The 21,588-nt window shown below is 41.0% G+C and overlaps 1 protein-coding gene across 2 annotated transcripts in view; it reads left to right on the top strand.

Moving 5' to 3' along the window:
• The window catches only part of LOC108718232 (cAMP-specific 3',5'-cyclic phosphodiesterase 4D), a 143,179-nt gene that overhangs the window by 78,826 nt on the left and 42,765 nt on the right, over nucleotides 1–21,588 (top strand). For both annotated transcript variants that reach the window (XM_018265923.2, XM_041569245.1), the window contains exon 6: nucleotides 10,843–10,955. In XM_018265923.2, the coding sequence (XP_018121412.1) occupies nucleotides 10,843–10,955 (113 nt within the window). The remainder of the gene's footprint in view (nucleotides 1–10,842; nucleotides 10,956–21,588) is intronic.

Here is a 21,588-nt window from a genome sequence, read left to right on the forward strand (position 1 = left end):
AGAATTGCTTCTGGATTTTATATAAAGCATGTCACATGTTAGAGATTTGACCCCCAGGCCGTAGAAATGCGTAATGCGTAAAAAGGGGACGTCAAAACTTTGTACCCGAGGGCAGTTCCACACAAATTACATTTTGTCCAACATAGCGACACATTGCCAAGAATATTCCCAAATCACTTTCCATCATAAGTAATAGTGCTGAAATCTAAAAAAATGTGAGCAATTATCACTCCAAACCTAGAGATCTCTGGAAATTTAAAGTCTATTGTCTCTGACTTTGGATCAGTGGTGAAAAAGAACTGTTTTGAGGTGGAGAACCACTTTACTTTCTGTTATTGGAGCGTATTACTAGCAATACCTCTGTTGTTTTATTATCAAGTACATACCTCCCAACTGTCCCGTTTTTCGCGGGGTGGTCCCAATTTTGACAGCTCAGCCAGTAGTCCCAGATTGTTACTGAAATGTCCCGACTTTCTCTTTGATCTCCTGCACTGAAAAGCCCAGAACACCCAGCAGGTGCACTTCGATACTTTTGTAACAATTTAAGATAAGCAAAGAAGCAATTGTAATAATTTAAGATAAGTAGGTCTCTTGGGGAAACTGTGACTTGCATCTTAAAGTGCAATTCACCTTCATAAGCAAAACTGTATTAACACATAAAAACCATAATCAAACTTTCATAACCTGCCAAATTTTGTTAATTGAACATGGTAATTAGGGGTGTGGTCACAAAAAAGGGCATGGCAAACTTTTTGTCCCACTTTCTATTTCCAAGATGTTGGGAGGTGCAAGTATCATTTTTGAAATACTCTGCAGGTGATCACCCTTTCCTGTAGGTTGTAATTTTGTGCCTTGATACAGTACACGTAACCGAATTCCTAGGTGACGCATAAAAGTGTTAGGACTGCCTTATTGCATTACAGGTATGGGATGTTTTCCAGAAAATTCCAAATTACGGAAGGTTGTTTCCCATAGACTCAATTTTAATAAAATAATTCACATTTCCTTTTTCTTTGCAATAATAAGACAGTACCTTGTACTTGATACCAACTAAGATATAATTAATGCTTATTAGAGGCAAAACAATCTAATTGGGTTTAACTTTTAAAGGATTTTCTAGCAGTCTTAGGGGCAAATTCACTAACCTGCGGAGTTGCGCTAGCGCAGGCTTCGCCGCACTTCGCCAGACGAAGTTTCGCCAGGGCGCCGCTAACTCACTAAAATCCGAAGTTGCGCTCAGGGAGGTGAAAGGTAGCGAAGTTGCGCTAGCTTTAATTCGTCAAGAAAAGCGCAGTTACGCTAGCGATGCCTAATTTGCATACGGCGCCAAGTTAAAGTACAATGGAGGTATATGTAGCAGCAAATACATTACACTGCACAAGCCTGCGAAAGCTTCATAAAATAAAATAGAGTTGTTATATTGCCCTGTACATGTGCCCACTGTATAGTTTAGGTGCCATATGTTAGGAAATGTAGGGGGGAAGGAGGGTACCTCCTTCTTTTTCAGCCTATCACCCTTAAAAAAGGAAGAGACGCAAGTGTTTTTTGGGACTTAGAAAAAATGTCAACTTTTTTTGAAGCAATCCCTATCTACTCTATTGCACTTCGCCTGGTCTGAGGTGGCGAAGGCAAGTCTGGCGCAAGAGGTAATGTTCAGTAAAATGCGCAAGTTAGTGAAATAACGTAGTTACGTCCCTTCGTCATAGCGCAACTTCGCCTGGCGTAAGGGTGCGAAGTAGCGCTAGAGTAGGTCCAATTCGCTAGCGAATTTATGCCAGCACCCGTTAGTAAATCGGCGAAGTAACGAAATGACGTCACGCTCTCGTTAGGCGCTTCACACTTTAGTGAATTTGCCCCTATAGGTATGAAGATCCAAATTATGGAAAGATCCCTTATCCAGAAAGCCCCAGGCAGGCCAGGACTGAAATTCAAAATAGGCCCTGGCATTTCAGGTACACAGAGGCCCAAACAGGCCACACAGCAGCCCAAAAAGCCTCCCACCAGCCCAATATACAGTGACTCTCTATGGCAACTTACAGCAGCCCCTCTGGCATTTGCCGGAACCCACAGATTGCCAGTCCAGGCCTGGCCCCAGGTCTCTAGCATTCTGGAAAACAGGTCTCATACCTGTAGTAAAAAATCTCAAGTGTCATGCAGCAAATAAGTACAAGTAAGCCGTTTGCTATCAACATTATTTATTATACAGGTATCCAGAAAGCTTTGAATTATGGAAAGGCTGTCTCCCATAGACTTCATTTTATCCAAATAATCCACATTTTTAAAAATGATTTTCTTTATCTCTGTAATAATAAAACAATACCTTGTACTTGGTCCAAACTAAGAAATAATAAAATCTTATTGGAAGCAAAACCAGCCTATTGGGTTTACATGATTATCTAGTACACTTAAGGTATGAAGATACAAATTATGGAAGAGCCGTTATGCGGAATACCCCAGGTCCCGAGCATTCTGGATAACAGGTCCCATACCTGTACATTATATAAGTAAGAAAATAAGCTTCCTAACACCTTCCAAACTTTTAATATGTTATACAGTATAAAAACTGTGAAAATCCCAACTTCATATTCTTTCTTTGAATTATGAGTTTCACACTTTAATACAGCTTAAAAGGGGCACTGAAATATTTACTTTACATTTTGCGTTTAAAGGGCAGAGGACTATGACTATGTCAGAGTGCTAAAATGTCGTTCTGTTTGAAAGAGTTTTACTGAATTTTTAATAAATCTATAGATTACATTATGTCAGTTTACCTGACAACAGGGTCTGCTTTCTCTGTAGTTATGCCCCTGATACGGAAAACGCTAGTCCATGAGCACTATAATGCATCAGGAGGGCAACTTAGATACTTCTGCTACAACTAAAGGGTTTCCAAGTAATAGAAAAGCAGGTTTAGGCAGCCTCTTTTACAGCTGATTCAAAACGACACCTTCCATCAGGCCAGTGTATCAGAGATTGCCCAAAAACAATGAAAGCAAGAGAGCAGAAATCCATCTATATTAAAAGCAGCATTGCTGTACATGATGTGCCAGCAAGTCAAGTCTGAAAATAAAACCAAACTTTTACTGTTTCATTGTGCAACCGCAGAAAGGCTTAAGACACCTGTTTACAGAAGACTCCAACCAGTCACTTACCAGTCACACCCATGAGGTGCTGTAAATGTAAGAATGCCATAATGACATCACTTACATGTGTTCTGCACCTTTGATTGATAGGAAACTATTTGCAAAGAGGGAGGTGCAGACACTCAGACAACACTGGGTTTGTTCATTCTTTTCATGTAGCAGTGAGTCTCCCCAATCTTTTATATGTATTGATATGTGCCTGCTTGCATAGTCACTCATCTGTACAATGCAGAGGCATAGCAGAAGGTCAGGTATAAGTCAAAAGAGGATGCATTTTTTGTAACCTATTCAAAGCTTCATTTTTACTTCCTCTAGCCATGACTGGTAGACAAAATATTTGGCATTCACTTACAAACCAGCAGCAAGTTGCACAAGGGCACATAAAGGGCTTCACATGAGTGACCTGACACTGTGCTGTCCAAAGTGCTGAACACTTGACCTTTGGCTCATTACTGAAAAGTGACCATTTTAAGAGGGTAATGTAATAAAAGTGAGAAGTTTCCACTGGGCCTAGTAATTTATAGTAACAAATGAGAACAATGAATTGATAGTCAGGGATCCTGGGTCAGTGCTTGTTGGCTCAGGGTATGTTCTACAAGGTTGATAGCCACCAGTGTATTTCTTCTTCCCAGTGATCCCATACATTGCTCTGGGTCAGAGATCCCCAACTTTTTTTAACGGTGAGACACATTCAAATGTAAAAAAGGTTGGGGAGCAAAAGTTGATTTGGTAGTCCCTATGTGTAATGGCAGTCTACAGGGCAGTTCACCTACTTTTTCTATAACCAAAACTTGCCTCCAAGCCAGGAAATCAAAAAAAAAACAAAAAAACACCTGCTTTGAGGCAACCTGGAGCAACATCCAAGAGGTTGATGAGCAACATTTTGCTCTCAAGGCACTGGTTGGGGATCACTATTCTAGGTGGACACATGGGCAGTAGGAAACTTCTTATTGATTTCTGTACATGCCACACACCTTCCTTCAAAGATGGAGACGAGAGTCAGCCTGGGGTTCCATGTTAGCCATTGGAGTCATTGCAGTGCTCTTAAAGTGGACCTGTCACCCAGACACAAAAATCTGTATAATAAAAGTCCTTTTCAAATTAAACATGAAATCCAATTTCTATTTTTTATTAAAGCATTCATAGCTGTTGTAAGCTCATTTAAAAATCTCAGCTGTCAATCAAATATTGTCTGCCCCTCCTCTATGCCTAGTCATAGACGCGGGGCAGACAATTACTTTCACTTTCCATTCAGCACTTCCTAGATGTCACTGCTCTCCTCACATTCCCTCGTTCTCTTCATCATTTAATTGTGTAGCCAAGACATGGGGATGGACATCAGGTCCCCCATTCTGGTGCACAAACAAAATTCTGAGATGATACAAGGCTTGTCTTAATAACAATGTCCACAAAATGGCTCCTGCCTGCTTGTTATAATTATGAGTTCCCAGACTGAAGGAAACAAGATTCAAATATTTTATATAGTGTAAATAAAATTCATTTTGCTTGACTAATGTGATAAAATAGGATTTTGAATAATTTTTTTGGATGACGGGTCCCCTTTAACCTACCCAGGAGGTTGTTCAAGGCTTGTGTCCATAAAAGAGGGCATAAACATATAAATTGAGGGTGAATTACCTTCTTAAGTAATTACCAGTGAGCATTTGATCTTATTTCCATTACTAAGTCACAGTGACTGAAACTAGAGACATGGGTAAGGCCACATCTTGTTCTGATATGAAAGTAAAGATTTACTGATTTAGTACAAGTTCAATCTTGGTAATCCATACCTTTCCTAAATCTGCAAGTTCAGAGTCAGAATATGCTCACACTCCCTATGTTACCGTGTCATAGAAATGAAAACTATTATAAAGATATTAGGGTTTTAGTGGCATTTACAGTTCTGTAATACTCCACATTTGCTGAGCCGGGAGAGACTTCTGAGGTCAGTGAGAGACATGAGCCTGGACATGTGTGCCTCTGTGATGACTAGGGGTGGGGACATCTATTTGCAATACTTGATGTAGTCCGAATATGACTTGCAAAAATAAAATTAGCATCTTTGACCCCTATTCCATATCCTTGGGACAAGCTCATATCCATGTGTTACTAACGCAGTGTATGATGTTATTTTTCTGAAAAAAAGGACAATAATTGTATTTTTAAACAGGAAGCGTGTGCTTTGTACCAAACTGGCTAGTGATGGAATATGCACTGCTGAAAAACAGAACCAACCTTTTCATATAACCGTGTCAGCCCAACATCTCAGCTGTAGATGCACAGTTGCAAAGAGAACTGTTTTCGAACTACTGCTTCCACAACAGAAAAAGTTGCCTGAGTTTACCCACATACCTTACCTGCTATGTTTATGTTTCTTCCAGAGGAGTAAATGCCAAGTTCCTGTATTGTCAGAGCTTCTCTTGTAATACTCCGAATACAGCAGCCTCCAATGAATTAGTGAATAGAACATGGGGTTTATTAGTGATTAGTGAACGCATGCTATTAGGCTAATACTATGTTCCTTTTATGCCTGTGCATATGTAATAATCTGCCTCCGCTGCTGATGTAGGTACAGCCAACAGATGAATATAGGAAAGCATTTAATTAATATAAGCGTATAAATTTGGTTTTTAAAAAAGAGAGAGAGAGCAAGCACCTTTAGTTGGAAATTTTGCTATATCAATTACTTTTGTGCCTGAGTATCCATGGTGATACCATCATGAACCATTGGTTTCTCTAGTGCACTCAGTGTGGTTAAAGTCAACTTTTAGTATGCTATAGAATGGCCAATTCTAAGCACATTTTCAATTGGTCTTCATTGTTTATTTTTAGAGGTTTTTAGTTATTTGCCTTTTTCTTCTGACACTTCCCAGCTTTCAAATGGGGGTCACTGACCCTATCTATAAACAAATGCTTAGTAAAGTTACACATTTAGGGGCCGATTCGAAGGTAAAAAACTTCGAATTTCGACGTTTTTTTGGGCTACTTCGACCATGGAATGGGCTACTTCGACCATGGAATGGGCTACTTCGACCTTCGACTACGACTTCGAATCGAAAGATTCGAAGTAAAAATCATTCGACTATTCGACCATTCGATAGTCGAAGTACTGTCTCTTTAAAAAAAACTTCAACCCCCTAGTTCGCCATCTAAAAGCTACCGAAGTCGATGTTAGCCTATGGGGAAGGTCCCCATAGGCTTGGATAACTTTTTTTGATTTTAATTCCTAGTCGAATATCGAGGGTTAATTAACCCTCGATATTGGACCCATAGTGAATCGGACCCTTATTGTTATTGCTACGTTTAATTACTTATCTTTCTACTGAGGCCCTATCCTATTCATATTCCAGTCTCTTATTCAAATGCACAGAATTGCTAGCATAATTTGGACCCTAGCTTCCATATTGCTGACATTGCAAACTGGAGAGCTGCAGAATAAAAAGCTAAATAACGCAAAAACCACAAATAATAAAATATGAAAACCAATTGCAAATTGTCTCAGACTATCATGCTCTACATCATACTAAAGGTTCATTTAAAGGTGAACAACCCCTTTAAGGGCACAAAGAACAGACTTCAACTGAACTGCTATATCTGTACCAAACCAAAGGGAATAAAGAAATGTGCTTTGTGCATTACATAGAGATGATATTACTTCAGTATATTGCAGTTATATATTCGTGAATAAAGTACCCCATCTTGTAAATTATAAGGATATTATAAGTTATCAAGGAGTTTCATGACCATATAATAAAAACACGAGGCCGAAGGCAGAGTGTTGTTATACACAGGGCCGCTCTGGCCATGAGGCAAGGTGAGAATCTTGCCTCAGGCAGCACGGAGCGGCCAGTTACCAGGGGCGGCAAAAAGCCGCCTCTGGTAACTTTAAGAGCCGAATTTCCGTTTTTTAAAACGGAAATTCGGCTCTTCTAGCGCAGCGAGCGCAATAGTGCTCACTGCACTAGCGATGCGGCCCCTCCTCCACCCGCTCCGACGCTGGTAGTTAGAAGAGCGGAGCAGGAGGAGGGGCGGCATTGGGGCTGCTGCCTCAGGCGGCAGCAGCCCCTGAAACGTGCCTGGTTATACAGGTCATGGAACTCCGAGGTAACTTATAATATCCTTATAATTTGCAACTGGGGGTACTTTATTACTTTATTTGTTTCAGTGAGTCATGTGATAGAAATGACATCAGAACTCACCGTTTATAACTGATGACATCAGAACTCACCGTTTATAAGGATATAATTTACAAGTTATTCATGGCTTTTGTGTATTATATAGTGAATAAAGTACCCCCTCTTGTAAAATATAAGGATATATAACATGGAACTCCGTGGTAATTTCTAATATCCTCATATTTTACAACTGGGGGTACTTTATTTATTATAATACGCAAGTTTTAGTGAGTCGTGACAAAAATGACATCAGAACTCACCGTTTATAACTGATGACATCAGAACTCACCGTTTATAAGGATATAATTTACAAGATATTCATGGCTTTTGTACATTGTACATTGTAATGACAGCAGAGCAAGATGGCAACAGTAGGAAGAGGTCACGAGAGTAACATAAGATGAATAATTTTGTTTTTATACCTAGGAGGCAGTGGTTCTTAACCAGATAGTAACCATTTATTAATGAAAAAGGAAATCAATAAAACATGTGTCAGCAATTTGTTATGATCTCCTTGAGATCTCTGCTGTACTTTCTTCGGATCTACATCCATGCACCCACCCACCCTGAAGCCGGAGCTGGATCCAAGAGACAGATCAAAACAACCTCCAGTGATTCTACCATGGGATAGTGTAAATATAGAGTAACGGTGCTGCTGATAGATTGGTGCTCTCTTCACTAAAGTGTCAGCTTATTGATCAGTGTATGTGACCAAAATAAATGCTGTGCTAGAGTTCAGTTGGGTGTTAGTCTAGCCAGACAGAAAATCCATTAATAGAGGACCTTATTGTTTTGTAGTTCATGTTCAGTGCTCATGATTGGACTTTTCTTCAGAGGTTCCTATAAGCCCAATCAGGTCCCCCATTGGGCACAGATGTTCCTGTTTTGCAGCATGGCCAGACATGTAATCCATAATCCGCATGACCATCTTAATTCAGTTCATCAGCAAAACACAAGTTCTGAGGAACCTTGCAAATCTTATCAGCGGGTCTTCATTTTTGGACTCCCAGGCTGCACAATACCTAGTTTCCTGCTAAATCAGCGATAAAGAATTGAATGAGTGTTGTCAAGTTCACTCACTATTCTAATTATGTTTATTGGTAAACATTCATGGGATTTAACCATATGCCAAGGCAATGCCAAATTTGACTACTTCGTTTAGAAGTTTAGTTTGGAAGACAGAGCACCAGTGACTATCTCCAGTTACAGGCACCTTCTTCACGCTCTGGTTAACACAATTTAACTTGGGGTGTGTGATAAAGACAAAGGAGTAATTACTGTTAACAAGCATCAGTGCATTAAATAAAACATAAGGAATTGCTGTTTCCTAACCAGGGAGTGGGTAATGCAGAAGTAAATTGCCTCACCCTAAGAAAAAGATACAACTTGTACTTGTGAAAAGGTACTGCATGTAATAATCATCAATGAAAATAATTTTGTTTTTTGTACTTGTATATATTACACTATAGGTTGGTGGTTTTACTAATGTAATTGAATGCATAATTGTTTTTGTAAAGCATTGGCACCCTTTATCCATTGCACTTGAGGAGCTGCAGTATGGCAGTTTATTTGTTATAGCCCTAATTATAAAGTATACAGGGTGCTGCTCCATGGGTGCCCCACAGACACCAATAAACTGTTCTATATACAAATCTTAAAGGGGTGGTTCAGATGTACTTGGGTGGCCTCCTTTTCACTGTCTTAAAGGGCAGTTCACCTTTAATTTAAGTTTGTTATAAAACAGCCAATGCTAAGTAACTTTTCAATAGCCTTTCATTATTTATAGCGTTTTAATTTATTTTATTTATTTGCTTTTTCTTCTGACTCTCTCCAGCTTTCATATGGGGTCACTGACCCCATCTAAAAAAAACAAATGCTTTATAAGGCTGCAAATGTCTTATTATTGCTACTTTTTATTACTCATCTTTCTATTCAGGCCCTCTCCTATTCATAATCCAGTTTTATTCTTCAAATCAATGCATGGTTGCTAAGGTGATTTAGATATTTTAACCATAGGAACTATCGCTGTAAATGCCTCAGCTGTTTGGTAGATACTTTGGGGGGCTGCGTACGTTTTCATTTTCAAGCCAGTGTCTTACGGAATTTGTTACTAAACGAAAAGGGTACTAGTAACATAGTGCAGGTCGATACACCATTGAACAAAATAAATTTTCTTGGAAATAAGTTTTCCTTGCAAAGTGAGATTCCATGTGTATGTGCGTGGCACAGCCCCAGCCAGGCTGTTGTGTTTCTCTAGCAGTAAATAGTACAGGTATGGGATCAGTTATCCGGAAACCCGTTATCCAGAAATCTCTGAATTACGGAAAGGCTGCCTCCCATAGACTCCATTATAATCAAATAATCCAAATTTTTTAAAATGATTTCCTTTTTCTCTGTAGTAATAAAACAGTACCTTGTACTTGATCTCAACTGAGATTTAACTAATTCTTATTGAAAGCAGAACCAGCCTGTTGGGTTTATTTAATGTTTACATGATTTTCTGGTAGACGTAAGGTATGAAGATCCAAATTATGGAAAAGATCAGTTTTCCGGAAAACCCCAGGTCCCGAGCATTCTGGATAACAGGTCCCATACCTGTATCTCCTTGCAGGTGGTGCCAGGGACACAAGCATGGAGAGTTGTTTTCACCCCAGCGCTGTATATCCTTAGATACAGAAAGGCAAACAGGGAAGAGAGGTGGCAGTAGCAGCAGCCTGTAACTGTATATGTAACTGCTGCCTGCAGTGTGTGCTGGGATCCAGCTGTCAGCTCCATGCCAGGATTTCTGTCCCTCCCCCACTCTCATATACACACACAGTCTCTCTCTCTCTGTGTGTGTGTGTGTGTCTCTCTCCAGCTTTTGGTTTTGGTTCAAAGAAAGCTGCAGGCTCCCTTAGCAGGATGATGATGATGAGGAGGATGGCACATTGAAAGTCTGGGCTCTGGCTGGATACCTTGGAAGCACAAGCAGATCCAGAGCCGTCTTTTTGCCCTGATCCATGTGTGCTGCAGCTATGGGGAGTATTGTGCTGCAGGACAGTAGCGAGGAGGAAGCAGGGAAGCTGCTTCTCATCAGACTTTGCAGCTGATTCCTGTCCCTTTAATACCCAGGCTGGTAGCAGCAGGCAGGACAAGGAAGGAGGCTTAATAACCATTGCAAAAGAAGCACACTCTTCTGTCTTTTTTATGACTCCTTTAACTGGCAGATAAGCACTGTATTATTAGTTCAAGGAGACGAGCCCTATGACACTGGCTGCTGCATGTGTTTTATGGCTCTTGGAATCTCATAGCCCAGGCTTGGAGGATCAGTAAGCCACAAGTGGGACTGCTTTTCCCTAGGGCAGTTGTGCTGCTGGACTTTTATTCTCTCCAGGGTGTTTTTGGTAACATTATGAAGGATCCCTCATGTATAAGCACTGGTCATCCGAGCATGGCAGTGTATGGCAGAATGGACCCTTTGGATTTTGAGGTTAGCCCTGTGAAACGTCTGAAAACTGAGTGTCCTTTCCCCTATCTCTTGACAGAGGAGGCCTATCAGAAACTGGCCGGCGAGACCCTGGAGGAGCTGGACTGGTGCTTGGACCAACTGGAGACTTTACAGACCAGGCATTCTGTCGGTGAGATGGCTTCAAATAAGGTAAGGACCCTTCTATTACCTTCCTATGGCAGCTGGGTACAGGGCTTTGGCACGTGAATGGCATGTTAGAGTTAGAGATCCTTTGCACAGTATAGATGCCATTGCTGATACGTTGATTTGTTGATTTTAGATGGAGGCCAATGCCGAGCCTGGGTGCAAAATGGGATGGATAATTGCAGGCATGCATATAGAGCCTTCCTTTTGCTCCTTTCGATGGAAAACTGGTTAAAAACAATATCCAATAAAATTAGGAGTCCTCTGTTTAGGCCTCTTCATCTGTTGCATGGCTACAGTTTAGTGGAGGATGCTGGGAACTATAGTTGGACAGCATCTGGAAAATCAAAGGGTGATATCTGATTGAGAATGTTAGTATATGGTACTGATCACTGCATTCTCTCGTGTGCAGACTAAATGAATGTGTTGCAGTTAAAGGGTTAATTGATTGCAGAGCATTTGTGTGCTGGAGTGTGTGCATCCAGGCTCCCTGTCCCGACTTCCCCTACTGCGCTGTCAGAGACCAGGGTAAAATCCTTCATTCTGTAATTAAGAGATCTTTACCTTGTGGTTTCTCATTTACAAGAAAGAAGGGAGAATGTCGGATGTTGTAGTTCATTTATAGTTTGGGTGTCAAGGGAATAAGATAAAGTCTGCATTTATCAGGGTGCAGATATACTGTAATGAAATGGTTGTTTGTGACTTGTAGTTCAGTTGCATTATTGGAACAAAAAGGCGTCATCATCTTCTCGCCTCTTCCCTATCACCTCTAATAGGAAACAGGTTCAAAGTCTGCAGCAAGTCAGCTTTCTTTTACCTGTGTCTGATCTACTACAGCTCAGCAGGGGATTTTGGGAGTTGTAGTTGGGAATCCCTATTGGCAGTAACCAGAATTCACAGTGCAACTACCTGTTGCTTTTCTGAACTTGTGTGTAATATTCGTGCATTTGTACTGTGTACATGAAACATCTGTTCTGTCGCATAGGACATATGCTATACATTGGCTATTACAGGCTCAGGCAACCTGCAGCCCACCAGCCGTCAACTAGAACTCTCAGTGGGAGTTGTAGTTCAATAGTAGCAGGAAGGTTGTAGACTGAGCATCCCTTTGCTGTTTGGTTCAAGACTGGGCTGTCATTGGTGCTAAAAGGTGTAACAGAACTCAGTCAGAGCACAAGTTTGAACTTGATGGACTGTGTCCTTTTATTCAACCTCTCCTTCTGTCTGTGTTTATAGTTTATTATACATTGTAACAAATATCATCTGAAACCCCTTTTGGTGCTGTACGGGTTTACTAGGTGCCACATAAAGGACTTTACCCCTTTCCATATCCAGAATAGCGGCCTTTTTATCCTTTTTGTACTTTTGATGTATTTTGCCCCTGATGAAGACCACCCATATGGTCGAAACACTGATTTTTTAAGTTTTTGATACAATACATTTTGACTATTTATAGTAATTGAGTGTGCAATCCTGATGCTTATTTTGTATAGACGTACCTTGTGGGACAGGCAAATTCAACCTCATTGCACCCCTGCCTAATGGTTTAAAAATGAGTGGTGAGCACAACTTTCCCTTTTTTGCTACAAACCTACCAATTGTAGTGCTGTGATCTCATGGTGCTGACGTCTTGCCTCACATACGGTCAGAGAATAAATGTATGTAAATCCTATCCCGGGCTTCATACATACCCTATCCCTCCATCCCGCTTTATTGCTGCTCAAGTTTAACCAGTTAGCGAATGAAAAAAATTAACACTGGTGGTGGTAATGATTTACACGCTGGGGGAGGGGGTCGTCGGGGTTGTATCCATAGACAGGGGTTACAGAAATTGTAGGTAAAATTTAGTAAAATTTAGGAATGAAATGGGTCAGAACGAGCTCATTACTATGTCACAGGCCAATTAGACGTCTGACATGTTTATATAACCTGTTTACACCGGGTTTCCTTCCTGGGCAAGCCAAATTCCCATTTCCACATGTGGAAGTCATCAGCGGATTAGGTGACAGAATAAAAACGTATGGCGTCACGTTTGTCTGGCCGCTGCACCGACGCCAACAGGCAGAGCAAAAGAATCCACAGACAAACTGCAGGGTGGCTGAACCCGGCCACACATGGATTCTTGTGCAAACTGAGAAAAAAGAACTATATGTCAATGTTTCCACAGGTTTCTTGGATTCTTGTGCAAGAGAAAAAAAGGACTCTATGTCAATGTTTCCACAGGTTGACAGCACTTTCTTCTCAAACGCCGGCCGCCTTGTTTCTCTGCTTAGGGCTGAACTGGATCATTACAGCCGATTCTGCAGATAAGCTGATTAGCAGCGTGGCCATTTGCCCATTATAGCGTTGAGACGGAAACACTCGCATATGCTCTTCAGTAATCACAGGTGCAAGATGGAGGCTCGGGCACAACAGGAAGGGTTTTATTGAATAATAAAGCATCCCAATGGGGATTGTCATTGGGGTTAAACTACTAATCCCAGCATGCTCGGCTACTGGGAGGTGCAGTTTAGCCACAGACTATTAGGGCTGCAACTACATCCACCAAGTTGAAAAGTTGTCATGTTTGTGTTGTTTGAGATATATATATATATATATATATATATATACACAACATTTCTCTTTGCTGCACATGCACCCTGGTTACGTGTGGGTCGCCTCGCTGCTTGTGACTGTGGATCTCTCGTTTGCCTGGGAGACACAAGATGGCTTTTTTTTTCTGCTAATGTGAAGGTCACTCTGTGAGGCCACACCCACCATTACATCAGTAAATTAATATTACAGTCACATACACACTGTGTACACATGGGTTTACTGAGCGCACAGGCTGCTATCTCAAGGCCTCTCTATTGAGAACAATGGTGTGCGTGTGTTTTAGGCGCTGCAGGTGGAATCGTGATTTCGGTGTACACTTGTAATAATATAAATATATAATATTCATCGATACAGCTAGTCCAGCTGGAAGTCTGCTTGTCTATCAGCTCCATGGACTGCTGCGAGTGATATGATCATTTATGATATATTGTGGCCCATGAACATGTGGTGCGTCCGCTTATCGGCCCAAAGGAAAGAGTTGGACAAATCTAAAAGATTTTCACCCATATGTAATAAAAGTCTCTAAGTTTGCCCATCCGTAGACGTTTGTTTTTAAACAAGTGACCAGTAAATGCTACCTGCTGATTGGTTGCTATGGGTTACTGCTCCCGGGCAATCTTAGGGCCTTTTAATACCTAACCCCCACAATTTGTGTCATTTTCCTGTTGTTTATTTTCCCACTGGCTTCTGTTACTGGATATGATAAAATTTTAGCTAAGTTGCCTTTCAGTCTGACTAGCCACATTTTTTTTATTAAAGGAGGATATAGGATAAACACTAATTTTGTAGGCAGTTATGAGTAATATACGGTGTTTCTTTTACATGGTGCTAAAACTTAATATTACCTTTAAAAATAGCCCCTTTATTGGAGCTCCCTATAGATCAGGGATCCCCAACCTTTTTTTACCCATGAGCCACATTCAAATGTAAAAAGAGTTGGGGAGCAACACAAACATGAAAAAGTCCCTTGGGTGCCAAATAAGGGCTGTGATTGACCAATTGGTAGCCCCTATGTGGACTGGCAGCCTACAGGAGGCTCTACTTGGTACTATACTTAGGTTTTATGCAATTAAAACATGCTTTCAAGCTTGGAATTCAAAAATAAGCACCTGCTTTGAGAACCCTGAGAGCAACATCCAAGGGGTTGGAGAGCAACATGTTGCTCACGAGCTACTGGTTGGGGATCACTGCTATAGATGTTCACTGGTCCCTGCCCTGTTTCAAAGTGGGTTGGGCGTGTCCTAATGGTCCCTGCCAGAAGCATAGTAGGAGGGGGGCAGCCAATCACAGCCCTGCAGTCACACAAGCACAGACAGGCTTCAGTTCCCTCTCAGGTCCTGCTAGCTGCTGATTGGTTCCTGTCCTACAGTGCAGTGAGTTGAGAGCTGCCGGCTTCCCTGCACAGCCTGGGAATTCAGGGAGCAGGAAGTGGAAGAGAAGGGTGGGATTATTAAGGTTTTTGCAGAAATATTCAATAAATCAGATTATGACTTTTTTTTAAGCACAATTCTTCTATATCTATATAGATACAGTCTTATTGTTTACACAAAATGTCTCCTTTAAGTCCCATAGTTCTCCTGATGTGTTATAATACCCTAGCAACAGGCTAGAATGAGGCATGGCCTATGTTCAGGGGCATGCTCTGATGGGATTGGGAACAACTGGGTTTTCTAAGATCTACATAGCAAGAGGCTCCAAGCAACTCCTGTAAAGGCATTCTTTTGTACTGGAAAACTGCAACAGCAGAAGGGCTGCAGGTTGCCCATTCCAGTTTTTATTTAAATTTTTTCTACCTTGGATGTTAGTTCCAGCCCTCCGGAATTGCTTGTAGGAGCCTCTCTTCCCTGTGTCGGCCTGGTCTCTGAGCTGTAGTTATTGGAAGTGCAGAGGTAGCAGATATGAAGGTTAACAAAGGTCTCACGTCACGGCCCAAATTTCAGCCACAAAGAGCTTCAAATCACTGATAAAATGCACTTATGAAACCCATATAATTCTCAGAGCAATTTCTGTTTTCCTACCAGTCAGCGTGAAATTGGTATTACAAAGAAGGGAAACCTGTGCCGTGTCTAGTATGGAACTATAATTCCCAGCATGCTCTGTCAACATTTGGAACAGTAACCTTTAGGTGCAACAGAAAAACTTTCTTTGAAAAAAAAAAAGATATATACGAGGGTTCACTGCGTAATCCTGAGTTATTGTTCCAGGCTTCTGGTTTTTCACAACAGCCCTGTGTTTATTTAGCGTGTGTGCATTTACAATCATCTGATCTCTGTAAGCACAGACACTAATGCACGGCATTGTGGCACGCTTGGGAGGAGCATGTGTTTTTTTTTGGTACAGTTAAATGGAGTTGTTTAGTGGAGATTACTATGGAGTTGTTCAGTAATCGTGAGGCAAACACCTCGTTCAAACAGAGAGATTAAGGCACCCTCTCCCTTTTGTGTAACCAAAGCTGTATGGGAAAGGGAAATAGGGGCCTTGCACATTTACCATTGTGCATATTTCCCACAGTGAGCTTATCATTATGGGGCACAGTGGCGATTCTGTCTATAATGCCGCCTGAGGCGGCCTTCTTTCGCCGCCCCCACCCCTCCCCACGGCACTAACCTTTATAGCGCCGGAGAGGGCAGGGGCGGTCCGCGACGCTTAGTGCAGAGAGCGCAATAGCGCTCTCTGCACTAGAAGAGCCGAATTTCCGGTTTGAAAACCGGAAATTCGGCTCTTAGTTACCAGGAGCGGCATTTTTGCCGCCCCTGGCAACCAGGGGGGCGCTGCCTCAACTCGCCTCATTGGTGGAGCGCCCCTGATGGGGCAGATTCACTAAGCGCCGAATTTGAGCTAGCGTCCACTTCGCCAGGAGTAAATTCGCCCCGACAATACTAATTCACTAACATGCGAATAAACGTCCAGGGCAACGAACGCTGGCGAAGTTGTGCTAGTGTTACTTCGGCAAGCAAAGCGAAGTTGCGCTAGCGTTGGCTAATTTGCATACGGTGGGAAGTGAAAGTTGAATGGACGTATATATTGCAGCAAATACATTTCATTACACAAGCCCGGGAAACCTTAATAAAATAAAATGGTGTTGTTATAATGCCCTACACATGAGCCCAGTGTATAGTTTATGTGCCATATGTTAGGAAATGTAGGGGGGAAACCGGGTAACCAAAAAAATCAGCCTGAAAAAGTGAAAAGATGCCAGCATTTTTTGGGACTTTTTCAACAAAAAAATTGAGGTCCTATACCTATATACTCCATTGCACTTCGCCTGGTCTGAGCTGGCGAAGGCAAGTCTAGCGGAACAGCTAACGTTCAGTAAAATCCACATCTTAGTGAATTTGCGCAGTTACGTCCGTTCACCCAGACCGAAAATTCTGGTGTTAGAGTGCGAAGTTTCGCTTCTGTCTATCTCCTTCAATAGCAAAGTTTTGCGTGTGCCTGTTAATAAATCGTTGAAGTACCGAAATGATGTCACGCTGGCAAATTTTTGCCCCTATATCTGTGGGGCGTTTTTGCTGCAGGGGAGCGCAGGAGTAAACACACTCAATTAGGGGGCTGTACTCACACAGATGCCAAACGCAGGTGGGACACAGCATGTTGCATTCCACCTGCGTTTGGAGTTTACATGCGTCCATGTGAGTACAACCCCCTTGACAATAATTGAGTGGATTTACTCCTGCGCTCCCCTGCGGATGAAAAGTAAGCAGAACGCAGGGGATCGCAGCAAAAAATGCCTGTGTGTAAGAGCCCTAAGGATGGTCTTCAGGTGTTTGGTATATAATTATCTCTGAAGTAGGGTCAGATCAACAACAGCTTCAGGCTGGAGATCCCAATGTATTGTTGTTATTCTTTATTATTTATATAGCCCCAACATACTTATTCACTCACATCAGTCCTGCCCTCGTGGAGCCTACAATCTAAGGTTCCTATCACACATAAACACAGCACAATTGTAACAGTCAATGAACCCGTCTGCCTGCTTTGGTACATGCCAAAATCCATTGAAACGTATCACTCCTCTGTTACTATCCGTTACTTTTCCATTCACCAGCAATGGGAAAAGTATGGCTAGATATCATTTTAAATTCAGGCAACTGGTCTGTGGATGTCCTATAATGATACAGTTTGCTATATAAAGTTACAATCTTCTGTGGTCCATTGCTAAATGATGATAAAGTCTTTCTAAAATACAGTATTGATCTAAACGAAGGGAAAACATCCTATTTCAGTCTTTATTAACTGCAGGTTACGGGCATCATACTCCAGCACCTAGACCTTGACTAAAATTCCCAGCATGCTTTAAACTGATATGTTGGAGCATCCTGGGAATTGTAGTGCAGATGCATCATATGGGGGCTAAGTATTGAGAAGCACTGAGCTCTAGCTGGTGGGTTTAAAGGGGTGATTCACCTTTAAGTTAACTTTTAGTCTGTTATAGAATGGCTAATTCTATGAAATTTTCAATTGGCCTTCATTTTTTTTTTTTTTTTATAGTTTTTTAATTATTTGCCTCTTTACAGCTTTTAAATGGGGATCACTGACTCCATCTATAAAACAAATGCTTTGTAAAGCTACAAATTTATTGCTACATTTTATATTTTTTATTCAGGCCCTCTCCTATTCGAATTCCAGTCTTTTATTCAAAACAATGCACGGTTGCAAAGTCTAATTTGGACCCTAGCAACCAGATTGCTCAAACTGCAAATTGCTGAGCTGCTGAATAAAACGTTGAAGAACTCAAAAACCAGTATCAGAATATCACTCTACATAATACTAAAAGCTAAACAGCCCCTTTAAAACTGGATACAATTCCAATGAGATATCCATTCAATGTATTCAGAATTTTGGAAGACGAAGAAAATCCAACGCAGCAGTACAGGGGATTTTGCCAAGGACTTACAATAAAAAATATATAAATAGGAGTAATATTTTAACATCATTATAAATTTTATGGTTTTAACCCAATTGAATTCACACAATTAAAATGAGGCTGTATGTGCCCCAGCAAGAGATCCATGAAAAAGTCCAGGATTTGTGACCAAGTGCATTTTAAAGCCTCCAACTCAAAACATATAACTCTGAGTCCCGTGCATCAGTCTGTTTGCACTCAGATCTAGCAATACCCTCTCTGTTCTCCGGCCATCGCTGGAAAACACTGGTTTCTTCATCTTTCTCTGTAGCAACATGTACTGTACTTGTTTCATACCTCCCAACTGTCCCTTTTTCGGAGGGACAGTCCCTCTTTTGACAGCTCAACCCGCAGTCCCTCATTTGTACTGGAAAGTCCCTCTTTTCTCTGCACTGAACAGCCAGAAAAAGAAACAAAGTTTCTCACTTAATTATCTTTTAGCAGAGAGCCCAGAACAGCCACAGGTGCAAATAAGATACTTTGTAACAATTTTGAGACACAAAAACACAGTTTAGATAAGGAGAAATATTTTCAAACTTTCATAACCTGCCAAATTTTGTAAAACAAACATGGTAATTAGGGGGTGTGGTCTAAAAATTGCTGCGCTACATGCGGGAAGAATTTTTTCGTCCCTCTTTTTACTTCCAAAATGTTGGGAGGTATGTTGTTTCCTATTCCATTTGGTGATTCTGCAAGCCTGACATTTTTGGGAGGAATGGCGCTGATGGAATGCACCTCTGTTTGGGACACTGGCACTCCAGCAGCCGCTGTGTATTACTTGCCCGCTACGAGATGGTGGCAATGTCTGAGATGATTTGTGAGGTCACTGTAGATCCCAAACTTTATAGTGTTGGTGCTAAAGTCCTGCAGAGGGTCGTGTAAAAAAAAAGAGGGCACCCTGCGGAATGAGGGGAGGATTTTCAGGTACGGGTCTACGGGTTACGCTGCGGGTCTCATCTTAATTTCTTATCTTATAATATTGTCTATATTTTACTCCTTTTAAAGTTTTACAAAACATGTTTCTGTCCCTGTCCACTTTTGATGACATCACTTCCAGTTTGTAGCACCATCACTTCCTGTTTGATGGTGGTCGGCAGGTTACGGATAAGGCAGTTGTGGGTCCAGGTCGGGTAGCGGATCAAAGTGGGTAAATATGCCGGTTGCGGTTCGGATCGCGGGTTCGGGTCTGGTCCAGGTCTTAGAAATTGGTTCCTCGCTGGACTCTAGTTGGTGCCTTTAACGGCAATATTCTAAGTCAGCTGCTGCTGCTGATCATTGGCTGACTAAGCATTCTGGGAGCATGAGGCTGATTAACCAATGCAAATATTTGTTACCATGTATGTCCACCTGAACCATAAGGACCAATCAGATGTTTGCTTTCAAACACCATACAAGTAAATGCTGCCTGCTTATTGGTTGCTGTAATTTTCTAGGCTGTAGGCATTCTGAAGTGGTCCATGGCTGTGTAGCTACAATGGGGGGGGGCTGTGGGCAATTTACAAACACACTATTTCAAGGAAAATAAGTTTCATTTTACCCTAAATCAGCAGAGATCACATTCTATCCAATGTCATTTCCTGCATCTCATCAGATTTTGTGCAGAGATAAGCAACCCATGAACGTTCTCGGCTTCTGCTTCCCCCAGACGAGCCCTACTCTAATTAAACCAGAATGTTATTAGCATTAGGATGTAATTTAGTAGGTGTATTTTACATTTTTAAATACATCATTTACCATTTAAACTGCAAGATGGTTAAACAGTCTGTAGTCTGTGGGGCTGGAGAGGCTATTCAGGGTAACATCTGAAGCTTAATGGTTGCAGTTTGGCATAATCCTGGATCTGTATTCCTGCAGACTTGTTAGGTGTAAAAGGGGTAGGAGTTAAATTAACTTTTAATGAGATTTAGACATTGCCATTCTGAGACAATTTGCAATTGGTCTTAATTTTTTTTTATTTCTTATGGTTTTGGTTTATGGTTTTATGGACAATTAGCTTTTGTTCATCAACTGTCCATTTAGTATTTTTAGCAACTATCTGGTAGCTAGGATCTTATTTATCCTAGCAACCAGGCAATGATTTGAGCAAGAGATGTGAATATGAAAAGGAGAGAGTCTTCACAATTTCTAAGAAACAATAGAATTATATAACAATATAATTATAGCCTCACAGAACAATAATTTTTGGCTACCGGGGTCAGTGACCCCCATATAAGAGCTGGAAAGAAAAAGGCAAATAATTCAAAAACTAAGAATGAAATAATCAAAACCAATTGGCAAGTTGTGTATAATTGCGTGTGATTCTGTATTTTCGGATTTGAGCTTTTTCCAAGTTTGGGGTATAATAAATCTTGAAAATGTTGTTTTTTTTAAAAAAAAAAAACTCTAAAAATTCGAGTTTTTGTTTTAAACCCGAAAAATCGATTTTTGACTAAAAAATATCCTCGAAAACAAATTTTTCATGTAAAAAAACAACTCGACCTTTGATAAATAACCCCCTAAGTGTGGCTTGGACTCAAAAAGTTCACTATTTATAGGTGAAGAATGATTTTCAAGGACAAGGGATTGTAGAATCACTGGGGATGCCAAGTTGTTAGGCAAAGGAAAGGGATTTTAGTCTCTCTAGTCATTCCCTGGGCTGGAGCTCCTTTTCTTTCAAAAATGTGCCGGCACATGGTACTTTTCTTCTCAATGTTGTGCGACCATAGCCTTCCATTTCCCAGCACTGCTCTGTTGAGCACACGCACATTACAGATGTTTTGACAATTTCTCTACTTCTACTATTCCTTTATGGACATGGGTACTGATTTATTATAATGTACACCAGGGCAATTGGCATTTGTCAGGCTACTAAAAGTTAGGATACGAAAGCACAGTCCTGATTGGCTACCATGGTTAGCTCCTAATAGTGTTCTGCACAGGTCTTTCAAATCTAAAAGGGTTTCCAAGGCACAGTTTTGACATCACATGGTGCACCATGGTTGATGTTCATATTACTATACATGTATGGGATCCATTATCCGGAAACCCGTTATCCAGAAAGCTTTTAATTATGGAAAGACCGTCTCCCGTAGACTTAACTTTATACAAATAATCTACATTTTTAAAAAGAATTTCTTTTTTCTCTGTAATAATAAAACA

Source organism: Xenopus laevis, chromosome 1L, assembly GCF_017654675.1.
Source record: "Xenopus laevis strain J_2021 chromosome 1L, Xenopus_laevis_v10.1, whole genome shotgun sequence".
NCBI classification, from domain to species: Eukaryota; Metazoa; Chordata; class Amphibia; order Anura; family Pipidae; genus Xenopus; species Xenopus laevis.